At 35.9% G+C, this 15,531-nt stretch overlaps 1 protein-coding gene across 1 annotated transcript; it reads left to right on the top strand.

Annotated features, from left to right (window-relative positions):
* Positions 1 to 357: 357 nt before the first annotated feature.
* LOC113060073 (protein THEMIS2-like) lies at positions 358 to 8,533 on the top strand. The gene is made up of 6 exons (XM_026228889.1): positions 358 to 750; positions 2,200 to 2,340; positions 2,921 to 3,343; positions 5,650 to 6,824; positions 7,916 to 8,024; positions 8,182 to 8,533. Exons 1-6 carry the CDS (start codon positions 654 to 656, stop codon positions 8,250 to 8,252), a joined length of 2,016 nt encoding a protein of 671 aa, XP_026084674.1. The 5' UTR covers positions 358 to 653; the 3' UTR covers positions 8,253 to 8,533.
* Positions 8,534 to 15,531: the final 6,998 nt, after the last annotated feature.

Here is a 15,531-nt window from a genome sequence, read left to right as displayed (position 1 = left end):
AGCAGACGTGAGTAAGTGGGCGTCACTCAACCGGCGAATAAGCGAATCTCTCGGTGGTGAATGACAGACGCGAGAGACCGCCCCCTTTATGAAGATTGACCAATAGCAGTATTGCGTAATTAATATTAATGAGCCAAGCGTTCGCCATAAAAGGATTTTTGGATCCTCTCCTTCCGGGGAAGTAATGGGAGTTACCAGATCAGGGTGTTTTTAGACCATGATACCTGATTGGCTAAATTCATAGTGATGGCAGGTTTAGGGGTGGTTCTGGGGTTGGGCAAGGGGGATCATTTTGATTGCATGATTTAGAAACACCCAGCAGTTTGAAAACACCCACAAGGTCATAAACGCCCACTTTCGCTCTGCAGAGACCTAAGTCTCCTTCCGGGAGACGGTTTTATAGGCAGAATGAATTTAAACAGCATTAACATTAATTATTAACGCATTTATTGTATGTTGAAACTAAAAGTACATGAATATTAATTTACATTTAATTAAAATGTATCTATTTCAATCAAGGGAAATGAAAGGCTTGTGTGCAGGTCTCTCACTCTATGTGTTAGTGCCTGTGGTTCAGGGTGAGTCCCTCTGAGACTTCCTCTCTGAACTCTAGTTAAGTGTGTGCAGACTGAATATCAGCTCAGCTGAGAGAGATGGGCGACCTCCAGTCTCTGCGAGTCTTCATCAACTGTCTGGATCAGCAGTCTCTACCCCGCGTCCTGCAGATCTGCTCTGGGGTTTATTTCCAGGGTAGGTTCTTCTTTCTCTCTGCATTTTTCTCTCTTCTCTCTTCTTTTCTCTCTGCAAAAAAAAAAAAAAGATAAAAAAAAAAAAAAATTCTGTTCTCCTATGTCCATACATTTATTTTGCATTTAGATTGTTAATAATTTTTTTTTTCCAGTTTTATGATTCTTTTAGCCATCATCATTTTGTAAAATAAGGAACAACAATGTTCTCCAAATGCTATGCTGTGTTGAGATTGACTTTGGTGCCAGAGACCTTGATGATGTACAAAATAATGATGGCTTTGAAATGAAACGTATTAGTTCTTTTAATAACAATTTGTCAAATATAACTGCAACCCCCTGTATTTATGCTTTTATTTATTTAGAAATGTGACTTGTATGATGTTGTTTCAGTTTAGGGTAAATTTGACCTATTTTTACAATTGAAAATACATAGTGAAAAATACAAAGGGACAATGTGCGTATGAAACCTGTCATGCTTTATGGATGGGATTTGTGAAACTCCAAACCAAAGTAAAGTAACATCTGCTAAGCAAGTTAAAATGTCATACTGCACCATAAACTGTTTTTATTGTAATTGAAATGGTTGTGGGGTCTCTCCGACCCCAAACAGGACATGAGGTTTAAGATCCTTTTTTTTTCTCATTGTCTTTGTGGTTTATGCTGTGCATCCTCAGTACAAGCAGATGTGTGACCGGATGAGCAGTTGAGTTTAGTCTCAGTTGCAGTTTTTGTTTTTCTTATAAAGGGTGATCTCAAATCAAATGTAAACATAAGTAGTTCACTGCTATTTATACATCAGGATACAAATGTGATCATCATTTTGATTCATATATGCAACAGCTTCTTATGCAATATAATAGGCTTATTTATCTGTTGAATGTGCTTTTACATGCATAAAACTGTAAAAGTCATGACTGTGTACTTTAAATCAGTGGTTCTCAGGACCCCAGCACAGTCTCAAAGTTGTTTGTAATACATAAAATAACAAAAATGTATTCAAATTATTCATATTTAACAAAAAAAATAAATAAATAAAAATTCAAAGGTTATGAGGATAAGTATTTGCACCACAATACTACTATATAAGGAATGTGTTTTTACTGTTTGTTTATCTGTACAATTTCCCCATGCTGAACACTTGCAGCCCAACCCAAGTTGAGAACCACTGCTTTAAATAAAGAGGATGTTTTAAATTTGAAGTACAGTACTGAAGTCAAATAAAACAAAGACCTCTAGAATCAGTACGATGCATCGTCACAAAGGAATATCTATTTAATCCATACTCTCACAGTTCTATGAAATGCAGAGATATAGAAAGGTCTGACTCACTGTGGCATGTTGGACTGTGCAATCAAAGTCCATCCTAACATTTTATAGGAATCAACTAGTATTAAAATGAACCCCTACAGTTATGCAAATAGGGCATGATGATGTTTTATTTTTACTTCAGGGTCCATTTATGAGCTTTCAGGGAGTGAAGTGTGCTTATCTACTGGAGATTTGGTGAAGGTCATTGGTTTACAGCTCCTGTCTGTATCTTGTGAGGAGATTGACACTGGAGCTTCATTTGAATTGCCTGCTGGATATCCAGGTGAGCCGCTGAACAACGGCAAGATGTTTACAAGTAAATTGTTATAAACTAGAATTTAGCATTTTGTGTTATTCAGCATATGTTTAAATTACTGAGTTAATAACTGCTCAGATGACTAGAAGTAAACTGGGACAGCATTCACATAGATATGGCTGTTTTTTTTATTTATTTTATCTATTTAAAGCATTGGTGAAAATAATATACTGTTAAAGGGTGTTATTTCTAGTAATAACGTCACCAAATGGAATTCCAAAAAATAAAGATTGTTTTCAAACAGGTTTCCCTGCCACTGCACAAACAGTTATCCATGATTCATTATATTGAGGCAGGATGTTCAAACTAAGCAATGCTTTAAGTTATGATCATAGATTTAAAACCAAATTGTAGGGATATGAGAAATAAATTATTAAAAACAATTATATAAAAATATTCAAGTATAAACACAGCTTGTTTATCCAAAGCAGTTGCCTATCCATGAAAAAGACATGGTGCCAGTTAAGATCTTTCAAGGTGGCTGTTGTTCAAGGAAATTAATTTATTAAAACAAATTATCTATTTTTCACACTGTGCATCTCTCTAGGTCACTTCAGACTCGTCTCTGAGGACCTACCATACAATTCACTAGAGGAAATTGTGAGTTTGTGTCCTGTTGGAGCGGACTCCTGTGGCTCCTTCACCTTCATAAGCCAAAACGAGTTGACTCTAGACAACTTCACACTACCTGCAGGAAAACAGTTGGCCTTGCTGTCGGTGGAGGTTGCCAAAAATGGAGAAAGACTGGCACGGTGCCAAGTGGTGGAGCAGAACATGGCCTCTGCAGAGATACTCCTTCCTCTGTCGCTCAGAGGAGAGTTTTATGAGCGGCAGGGTGACCGCGGGTTCTCTCTACAGGAAATCATGTCATCATCCAGACTGAGTTGCCGTCGCTTCCGCAATACAGATGAGAACAGTGGGAGCTTGTTGGTTTTCAGCCCAGTGTATGAAATTAGTGCCATTATGCAAAGTAAGTATAACAGTGTAACTTGGAAAATATTTGCCAAATCATTTCCCCATGACACTTTGCTGGTGCCAAAGCCAGATTCATAGTGCTGCAGTGATGATGTATTGATAAATATGGCTTTTGGATTATTTCTGAAAACAATCTGTGTCCAACCTCTGTAGTCCCTTTGAGCCACTTGTGACTAACCACTGTTTTCAAAACGTTGCAGAGTAAAAAATGTTTTTAAAAAAGCAATCTAGGAAGAATTATGCCAAGCAAATATATTACACAAACCACATAGATTTGCATTATAACAAGCACTCTAGGGCTTCCTTGAAAGTTACTTTAAATAAAATCAATAACGCAGTTTTGAACTGGAAATAAGTTGGTATGAATTTTACTAATCAAGGTCTTTGGGTTGAAAACTACAGGCCATGGGGTTGGAGCAGAGTTGGAGTCCTCCACGAGTGGGATTGAGTACACCTGTGCAGGGGTGTCCAGTCCTGCTCCGGGAGGGCCACTATCCTTTAAAGTATAGCTCTAACTCTGATCTAACATACTTTGGGTTTACCTGAAAACTACACGCTTGGGGTGTTGATGCAGAGTTGGAGTCCTCCATGAGTGAGACTAAGTACATGTCAGAGAAGGAGTAAGAAAAAGACGTTGAAGATCTTGATGAAGATGTTTATTGCAGCATAGAAGAGATAAAATACCTTGGGTTCAATTGAGTTGGAATGAACCTGAGATATCCTAAACACAATTTGTCAATGAAATGTCATAGCCACAGACTTGAGAATTTAGCATCTTTCAAATTTCTTTGAATCTTTTAAAATAATAATAAATGAATAAAAATTAGCTTGAAGTGCATTAGCAACTTTTCCCTATCCTTTTAGGCAGAATTTGTACAGAATAGGCTTAAGAACTCCTGCTAATACTGACTAAAGCAAATTATCTTCTGTCTTTAATTTTCTTTTCTAGATTGTTTAAACGAGGGGGTTTCCTGACAAAAATAACATAGATGAAAGAAACTGCTTCTCTTATCTTTTTACTTGCTTTTTATGGAAATCCCTTGGTGGGCGGCTTGCCAATGTAAGAAAAATGATGAGCATAGCAGTGACAAAGTACATGTAGTACCTTGGGTTCAACATATAACATAACTGTTGACTTTCTTCTTCTCTGTAATAATTAAGCCATTTTTGGGAATTGAACATGATCAAACATATTGTGGAGTGGAATCTGGGTCGGGGCAGAATAGATTCTTAGGGGTGTCCAGTCATGCTTTTTGAGGACCATTAAGGGTCCGATATACTTCAAACAAAGTTCGTTTTCGTTCTTCGTTTCGGGGCAAAAAGAAGTTCAAAAGGGCTGAGCAACGGTATACTGTTAACAAACTTTCCAACACTCCTGCACTGCTAAGGTGATAAACAATATTGGTCAGTTTGTTACTTTATTTTATTAGTGTTCATTTATTTTAACAAACTGGACAAATTGTTAAACCTTTTAATATTTTATGTGGTGCGATTTACTTTTGATTAAGAAACAAAATGTTTTTTTATTGAATATTCGTTTTGGCATTTCTTTTACTTTATACTCTTTAAATTTGCTTATTGAAAGGACAGTTGCAGCAGCAGTATGGTGTACATTTTTTTTTGAAATGCATGTATTTGGTACTTGCTACGTTATACCTTTACTCTTTGGAAAACTTGTCTTGGATGTTTCTCTGCGTTGCTTTTTGCATAACTCCAGGTCGTCGAGACCAAGCTTCGTTACAATTTCTTTCTAGGAATAAATTACTTTCTTTCCGCGAGCAATCGTACAGGTGCGGATATATTTGTGCAGCTCAGGAACGAACCAAGAAAACAAATTGCGCGTCAAAGAAGGTGGAGTTTTAGAACACAACCACAGATTGCGTAACCGCCACGGACCAGTGGAAACTCAAAGGTGTTTAGGAGCTAAAGTGAACTCCCCCAGAATGTTTGATTTGGTGAGATGTTTCTAACTGCCTAACAACTCAAAACCAACCTAATTTTGGCCTGATTTTGCTAGAAATTATGTCATATCAGTTCATTCTTTGATTTTTGCTTGAAGCAGAAACCGGGGTCTTTATCCTGCAAAGGTTAGCTCCAATGCTAATTAAACACATCTGAACCAGCTAATCAAGGTCTTTAGAATTAATATAATTTGTTGGATCAGGTAGGAGCTAACCTCGGCAGGACACTGGCTCTCCAGGTGCAGGATTGGACACCCTTATCATAGAGGTGCAGGTGATGCATGGAAATGGTCTTGGAATAAATATTTGTTCATGATTTCATTTTTATATTTACATATAGTGAGGAAGAACATAGTCAAGTTCCCATCGAGTCTGGAAGTGGATGTCCAGGACGTGACAGAACAGTTCCAGGATTTTGTTTTTATAACACCGCTATCAATGACTGAAGTTGCGATTAAGCCAGCGGAGTCCTTCCCGACTATGGCAGAGATCATTGATGGCCCAGAAGCCAATCAGTTTTTTAATTGCAACTGGTTTCAAGGTATGCAAAGAAGCCGGCACCTCGTGTTACATAGTTGTAGAACAACAACAATGATATTAGCCTCAACTCCAAAGGGGAGGAAGGGAAAACAGTACTTCATCATCTCCGAGAACTATGGTGGAAGAATGAGAAGAAGGGCCCGGGAATTTGAATCCGTGTACGAGATATACTTGGCATCCACTCAGACTCCAGGATTGAAAGTTAGCGTGACTCGTCACTGCGAGGCGGTGGAGGAAGAGGGAATGCCTGCGCTCAGTGTCGGAGAACAGCTGGAGGTTTTGGGGAAAGCAGTGATGGATGGACTCAAAGATTCATCAGGAGCTGCTCAGAAAATAGAAAGTCTACTTTGCAAAAAGACAGTGGAGGTGGACGACGAGGATGAGGAAGATGAAGAAGATAGTAAGGAAATCTCTCTGCCACTGTTTATGGCAGGTCACTTTGTGGAAAAGCTTTCAGACAACAAAAAGTATAAATTAGCAGATTTAGTGAGTAGCTCTTTGCCTGTAGATGTTAAAGTGGTGACTCGGGATAAAGAGCTAGAAAAAGACCCCCTGATGGGGTTACCAGCACTTCAGCTTGAGGAGACTTTCACAGAGACTACGGTGTTGTCAAGCCTACCAAATAAACCACACTGGTGCTTTGAGTTGCCAGTACATTGGTTACAAATGTCTCTCTGTTTCACCTCTGATCCTCTGCCATGGTCTAGTAATGAGACCCCAGAACTTCACATAGAGACAGTTACTGAGGTTACAGAGAAATTCTACTATGAATATCATAAACTCACAAGCAAAATTGAGGAACCACCTCCTCGTCCACCAAAAAGGAAGCCATCCAGTTCAGAAGTGCCTAAAAAGCCTCCCAAGTCCGAGTCAAAATCACCAAACTTAAGGAGTGCTGTGACCAAACAACTCGACAACCTGTCGCTGGGTCATATAAAGGGTAGACGGGCTCCTGCTCCACCTCCACATGAGGAGGTAAGCACAAACCTTTATTCACCCACTTCAACTGAAATGTAGAATTCACCAAGAATATCTAGGTTTCATAATGAGTCATTCTTAGCTTATCTAATACAGGATTATCTATTACTGCTTTTTCCAAATTCCCCTCTGTGGTGACGGAAAAATCAATTGCTCACATATTTACATGGTAAAGTTTAACCAAGCTGCTCTTTGCTATACAATGAAAGTGACTGGGGATGGACACTGTCAACATCCAGTAATGACAAAGCACCATTAAAGTCAAATTCAATACAATTTCTTACATTTTAATTTAGAATAAGACACTTTAGGAATATTACCAGTTAAATCAAATCAGTATATCAACAAAATCCATGTTGAAAATCTGACGTTTAATGCAAGTTTGTTTATTACAGCTCAGCAGGCATTTACACAGCAATTACAGTTGCTTAAGTAATTTTCTGTGATTGTATTAAAATAAAAATTTGAATACAGAATTATAAAATGGAAAATGAGGATAGATTAATTCAGCAATACAATAGGACTGAATTTAAGTCATTTAATCATTCGCTCAACCATTTAGTTCAAAATGTAGATGCATTGAGGAGGAGTGATACTTGGGAGTGTAGATTGGAGTATCCCAAGTTCTTATCATTATTACATTTCACTGGAATTTATTTAAATTATTACTAATCAGATCTACAGCAGTGCGGTCAGTTTTAAAGCGGACTATTTTTCAATGTGAATATTAATGCAAAGTAAACGTTGGGCTTCGGACAGCATTGCTTAAGTTGTATGGACCACTTATATGAATGAAGCATGTCTTTTTCCTTAATTTTCAATATATGAACAAGAACATGTCTTTATTAAATAGCATTTTTTCTTTGTTCGGTGGAACAAAATATATGTTTAGAACAACCCATGGGTGAGGTAATGATTGAATTTTCATTTTTGGTCTGCTGAAAACACCATGTGGGATGATAACTGCATGTATGTGTGTATTACTGAACAGAAATCCCCATATCGTCACATGTTCCTCTTTTCTAATTTGCTTAGCTGGCTCAGCAGCTTATAAATGTAATTTATTTTTTCTTGTTCAACTCCGCTAGACTTCAAACCATCCCTCTCCACAGTTGCCTAAGAAAGGCTCATCAATAGCAGAGAGCGCCACTCCGCACAACATGTATGTCAGAAGCCCCAAAGCAGCACACACATCAGGTTGGTTTCTCTTTGCATTTGAAGACATGTGTTGCTCTAATGAGGTTTAACCTTTATTTGATGATACTTGGAAAAGCACATCAAGGAGCTAAAATATTATGTACACTAATCTATTCTTTCCTTTTCTTCCTCCAAAAAAAAAAAAAAAAAAAAACAGCACAGAAACTCTCTGACTCTGACCACGATTATGAGTCTATCCAAGAATCATTTGAAAACTTCATTAGTTAAAGGACACTTTGTATTCAGCTGTGTCTGCATAGCAGACTTGCCAAAGAAACCCAAGAAATCAAAGAACCAGCTAATATGGAGTCTCCGGTGCACCCATAGCTAATGCTAATCTGAAATATTTCATTGTGTCTAAATACTCAAAGACAATGCAAGGTTTAACACATATACCATTTATTGTAAATTATACAATGCCATTTTTATTGCTTTTTATGACATGCTGACCTCTAAAGACAGAAAATAAGTTAAAATGAGTATGCTTCTATTAAAATGACTAAAACAAACTAAAATGATGCATTCATGTACACACACACACACACACACACACACACAAACATATACTATGTAGATAAGAAATGGGCTTATAAATGCAATCTGATGAAAAAAGGTAATTAGTCTTCATTGTCTGTTGATCTGAAATTGTCCTCATCAATGGTGGAGAAAATGTGTCCCTCAATGTTGAGAAAATCCACAACTAGCCTGTAAAAAAGGTAAAAAGAAGTGAGAATCAGACTGGAGTGAATAGCAGTAGTATTAGACTCAGAACTTGATTCACTGTGAAAGCTGGCCTGGGTTCTGTTTTTAGACAGCTTTTGCAGACGTTTGTCTTAGTGCAGAGCATAGAGATTTCATTTTAGTAAGTCTTTTGACTAAAATCGGATTTAGTTTTAGTCATTGTTTAGTCATCTGAATTGTCTTTAGTTTTGGTCTACAAAATATCATAAGATTTTAGTCAACTAAATCTAAATAAATTTAGCCTGCTAAGATCTAATGGCTTTAATTTCTCTGCATTTATTAAGCAATTCTCTAGAATGTCCAAACTCATTATAGAAGTTTGATATTAAGGTTTTATCATGATAGACACTGGTTTAACTGGGGTGACACAAAACATGCCTTTGTTAAAATTAAATAAAACCACAACTGAAATTCCCATGTTATATAAATTAACTCTGCATTATTTATAACCACTAGTTTACCATGTTCTTCATTCTTTCAAGCATTTTCAACATTTTTTCTTTAAATAAATGTAGATTAATCTTTAGGAGTAGTAAAAATTTTATTTATTTTTTTCAGTCAAGAACATTGAGTGATTTTATGTCTTTTGTTGCTTGATTAACATCAATGACTCGGACAGTAGCAACTAAATTAAGGTGCTCTCCCTTTAAAACTGAATGCACAGCTTTAATGGATGCAATGTACTGAAATACATTCTCCCTACTGTTATGTTGAATTAAGATGTGATGAATTGTTTACGTGAACAATTCAACATCATTTTGTGTGTAATTCTACATTCAGGAGACGTGTAAGAGTACGTGCATGAAGAGATGCGCTTCTCATATGTATGCATCTAACCTCCGAACCACGTAGCAGATTCGATCTGAATAAATCTCTTCCCAAATCTTCCCTGCCTAACCGTCTAGTTTTTATTACGGTAGTTGACGAAAATGTCAATTGCATTTACGTAATAGTTTTTGTCATTCATAAATAGTTTTAGCTCGTTGTCGTCTTTTTGTCAGTGAATTTTTATTCATAAATTTTATAGAAATTAACACTGGTTCACAGTTATAGAGAAAAAAGGTAATGACAAGCATTTTATTAGATTAACAAATAATCACAGACCCATCGCCCAATAAACATACTGTGAATGTGACCGACCTGTGAACGACCCCAGGTGACCATGGCATTGGTTCACAGCAGTTTAGTGTCATGAATGTTAATCAAACAAAACCCTGAGATAAGTCACTTTTATCGCTTTAAACACAGATTATTAGATTGATTTTGTACAGTGAAGACTATGCAGTGTTGTTTTACATTTGATTATTCAATTTCCGTACCTGGACACTGCTAGACTTACCTAAAAAATATACAGCACTGTTTATTTGTATCTTTTTTTTTCTATTATATTTATCTAAGCTTGTCATTTGTTTATTTTCTATGCTGATATATTTAGCTACAAAATCACCCCAGTTAGTGTTTTTATTTTTTTAAAGAGCTATTCAAGTCATCTGGTGATTTATTTTTGTCCAGATTGCAGAAAAACTAAATATAACAAATCTGAGTTTTCTCCAATATCATGCAGCCCTACAAAAAGTACTTTCAACATTCATAAGAACCATTTTTAATAATTCCAGCTCAATTATCATCAATTATAATTGGAGCTCCTATCATATTAGAATGATTTCTGAAGAATCAAGTGACACTGAAGACTGGAGGAATAATGCTGAAAAGCAATTATACTTAACATTATATTACAACAGAAAAGTTATTTCAAATTGTATTATTTCACAATATTACTGTTTTCACTGTATTTCTGATTAAATAAGTGCAGCTATGGCGAGCAGAAAAAGACCTCCTTTATAGTTATTAAATAACAATTCTAAGCTTGAATTGCAATGTAGGTTATAAGTTCAGGTCAAGTGCATGCTGCTTCACCTGGACCTGGGTGATATCTATAATTATCGACGGTACACCATCATCAATAATGATAGAAAGAATGTTTGATATATACCATGATAGTTTCACACTCTTTTCCCATTTAAAGGTGTGTATTATGAGTGACAAGTACACAGCCAACAGAACACAAACACACTGAAATGAGGAGATTGTGGATAAAAAAAATAAAAAGAAAAAGAAATATTAGTCGACTTTAAAATTTTAATTTGCATTCAAATGCAAAAATGTTTGAATTTTAGGTGTGCATCTGGAAGCCTTATCAGCCTTATCCACTGCTGCATTTTCCTTTCAAAATCTAAGAGAAATAAAGAAGCTCGATGCGGAGGAGATATTGGTTAGGATACAACTGAAACCAAGCCATTCACACAGATCATATATTCGGCGCATTATTCAGATGCACGACTATGACTGTTGCATACACGTCTCGCACAAGAGATGAATAGAAAGCCATGTAAAGTTAAAAGAGGTTCAACTTTTAGAAAACATATCTCGTGAATTTGTGGGGGTTTTATACCCTTTCACTGTGTCTCTCATGTTTTTAAATGCCATCATGTGATTAACGCTTTGAGCATTTGTAGTAAGCTATGCATACATGATGGTGTTTTGGTCATTATCGTTTATGCAATTTATGAATTGCATATTTTATCAACAAACAAGGGCTCTAGGATAAATCACATTTGATTGTCATGCGCATCGTATCAATAAAGTTGATTCAGTGATAGTACCCATACAAGTACAAATCTCCATCACGTGCTTTCAGATGGAAATTATTCAGATGCATTTAATACACAGAGCTGATCACTTACAAGGTACGTAATATTGCGTTCATTAAATGAATCACATTTGATTATGAACGCAATATTGCATAGCTTGTCAGTGTTAGAGTCTTTATTAATGCCATTTATGTTTTTGTTAATACAGAACATAACACGGGTAAACCAAATGAATGTAACTTTTGGAAACTGAATGTAAGGGAAATGTCATTGTGGAATGTCTGTGTTCTAATGTGATGCTGTTCATGTTCATGATGACATTTTCTTTTATCACTATAATTAATTCATAGCATTAACAAGATGATCTGTTGAATTAGTTTTGGAAGCGATGACTGATGAATGTATTTTCAGTTCAGTGCCGGTAGGTCTATATAAGATTAGTATTGACCAAGTTCAGAGGCTGTCATATGTGGATCAACTTACAATGTTGTGTAGTTTCAATATGAAAAATAAGTTTTGTATTGATTCAATGGATTTATATATATATATATATATATATATATATATATATATATATATATATATATATATATATATATATATATATATAAATCCATTGAATCAATACAAAACTTATTTTTCATATTGAAACTACACAACATTGTATATATATATACATACATACATATATATATACATATATACATATATATATATATACAGTATTGTTCAAAATAATAGCAGTACAATGTGACTAACCAGAATAATCAAGGTTTTTCGTATATTTTTTTATTGCTACGTGGCAAACAAGTTACCAGTAGGTTCAGTAGATTCTCAGAAAACAAATGAGACCCAGCATTCATGATATGCACGCTCTTAAGGCTGTGCAATTGGGCAATTAGTTGAATTAGTTGAAAGGGGTGTGTTCAAAAAAATAGCAGTGTGGCATTCAATCACTGAGGTCATCAATTTGGTGAAGAAACAGGTGTGAATCAGGTGGCCCCTATTTAAGGATGAAGCCAACACTTGTTGAACATGCATTTGAAAGCTGAGGAAAATGGGTCGTTCAAGACATTGTTCAGAAGAACAGCGTACTTTGATTAAAAAGTTGATTAGAGAGGGGAAAACCTATAAAGAGGTGCAAAAAATGATAGGCTGTTCAGCTAAAATGATCTCTAATGCCTTAAAATGGAGAGCAAAACCAGAGAGACGTGGAAGAAAACGGAAGACAACCATCAAAATGGATAGAAGAATAACCAGAATGGCAAAGGCTCAGCCAATGATCACCTCCAGGATGATCAAAGACAGTCTGGAGTTACCTGTAAGTACTGTGACAGTTAGAAGACGTCTGTGTGAAGCTAATCTATTTTCAAGAATCCCCCGCAAAGTCCCTCTGTTAAAAAAAAGGCATGTGCAGAAGAGGTTACAATTTGCCAAAGAACACATCAAATGGCCTAAAGAGAAATGGAGGAACATTTTATGGACTGATGAGAGTAAATTTGTTCTTTTTGGGTCCAAGGGCCACAGGCAGTTTGTGAGACGACCACCAAACTCTAAATTCAAGCCACAGTACACAGTGAAGACAGTGAAGCATGGAGGTGCAAGCATCATGATATGGGCATGTTTCTCCTACTATGGTGTTGGGCCTATTTATCGCATACCAGGGATCATGGATCAGTTTGCATATGTTAAAATACTTGAAGAGGTCATGTTGCCCTATGCTTAAGAGGAAATGCCCTTGAAATGGTTGTTTCAACAAGACAATGACCCAAAACACACTAGTAAACGGGCAAAGTCTTGGTTCCAAACCAACAAAATTAATGTTATGGAGTGGCCAGCCCAATCTCCAGACCTTAATCCAATTGAGAACTTGTGGGGTGATATCAAAAATGCTGTTTCTGAAGCAAAACCAAGAAATGTGAATGAATTGTGGAATGTTGTTAAAGAATCATGGAGTGGAATAACAGCTGAGAGGTGCCACAAGTTGGTTGACTCCATGCCACACAGATGTCAAGCAGTTTTAAAAAACTGTGGTCATACAACTAAATATTAGTTTAGTGATTCACAGGATTGCTAAATCCCAGAAAAAAAAAGTGTTTGTACAAAATAGTTTTGAGTTTGTTCAGTCAAAGGTAGACACTGCTATTTTTTTGAACACACCCCTTTCAACTAATTGCCCAATTGCACAGCCTTAAGAGCGTGCATATCATGAATGCTGGGTCTTGTTTGTTTTCTGACAATCTACTGAACCTACTGGTAACTTGTTTGCCACGTAGCAATAAAAAATATACTAAAAACCTTGATTATTCTGGTTAGTCACATTGTACTGCTATTATTTTGAACAATACTGTATATATATATATATATATATATATATATATATATATATATGGGTTCAGTACGTACTTCTCTTTTCTTTTCTTTTATTTTGAACAGACAGTAGTACAACAACCAAAAACAAAAAAATTCCACCTCATAAGAAAATACAAATATTATTACATTATGTATAAATCATCTGCAGAACATAGTGGCCTTCACAAGTATCGGAACAGTAAAGACAAAATTGCTTTCTCTGCTGTGGAGTCAGGACATTTGCAAATATGATTAAAAGATGAATATGCGACAAAACTAAAGAATGTCACATTTTATTATTAGGTCCTTCAACACATACATGTTTTACCAAATAAAAAGGACAGCACTTTTAGAGTTTATCCCACTATTTGATGTGCAATCAGAGCAGCGAAATGCTTTTCTCCAGCCTTTAATTCAGTCAATTCCAACTGTTGCTTGTTCTGGGGAGTTTCTGTCTTTAGTGTCCTCTTCAGATGGTGAAATTAATGTTCAATCGGATTTAAATCTGGAGATTGATTTGGGCAGTTTAAGACTTTACATTTCTTTGCCCTGATAAGTCCTTGACTGAACTGGCAGGGTGTTTTGGGTCATCGTCCTGATCCAATATGAAGCGCTTTCTAATGAGTTTGGTGGCATTTTCTTGAATACTGGTAGCCAAGATCAAGTCATCATTAACATGAAAACGTCTTGTTCTAGAGCCCATGCCATGACACCACCTCCACCAAGCTTTACAGATGAGATTGTATGCTTAGGATCATTTGCAGTTCCCTTTTTTATCCACACTTTTGCTTTCCAGTTATTTAGATAAAGGTTCATCTTTGTCTCATCGGTCCATCAACTTCACATTTGTGAAGAATCTTCCCTTTCTTTGTTTGGTGCTGATCAGAGGTTTGCATCTTTCTGTGTATCTTCTTTAATTCTGTGTCAGATTCTCCTGCGGACTGTAGACTGACAGAGCATCACCCCAGCTTTCTGGAGGTTGTTAGTAATTTTACAGACATGTATTTTAGGTTTCATTTTCTCAGCTTTTATGATTTGTCTGTCATCTACTGTTGTTCTTCTCAGTCGATCAGGTCGCCGTTGGTTGCTCATGTCGGCGGTAGTTTCCAAACTTTCTCCATGATCTTTGTTTTTTTATAGTTCTAACTGATTTCCTCTTTTATTTAGCATCCACATTTCTGTGAACCGTGTGTTTCACAGAAATTTTAATTCATCTTAGTTTGTGTGTGTCATCATCGAATGAAAGTCTTAGAATGCAGAAGTAATAGATATAACTGATAAGACACATTCTCTGCTTTTAATATCTGAAGAACTAATGCAACAGGACACAGCTGAACACTTGTATTGAAAACACGGTTTCAATACTTCTGCTCACATCAGATAGGGAGATGAAAGTGCTGATCTTCTTATCATCTTTGTGTTGAATCACCCAATAATTAAATGTGACATTCTGTAGTTTTGTCTCATATTCATCTTTTAATCATATTAACAGATTTCTTGACTCCACAGCAAACAGAACAATTTTGTCTTTACTGTTCCAATACTTAAGGAGGATACTGTACACTGAAAAAAAAAAACTGTTGGATTAACATAAAAAAAAATATGTACATCGGTTGCACATAATAAAATTAGGTGTATGCAACATGATTTACACATGTTAAAGCTACATAATTTTTGCTTGTTAAACGAACATGATTATTATATGTTTTAAATACATAATTAGATTTTTAAATAAACATGATTTATATATGTTCAAGATACAT

The sequence above is a fragment of the Carassius auratus genome, chromosome 41, assembly GCF_003368295.1.
Source record: "Carassius auratus strain Wakin chromosome 41, ASM336829v1, whole genome shotgun sequence".
Classification (NCBI taxonomy): domain Eukaryota; kingdom Metazoa; phylum Chordata; class Actinopteri; order Cypriniformes; family Cyprinidae; genus Carassius; species Carassius auratus.
Note: the sequence above shows the minus strand (reverse complement) of the source record. Positions and strands in the feature narration are given on the sequence as shown.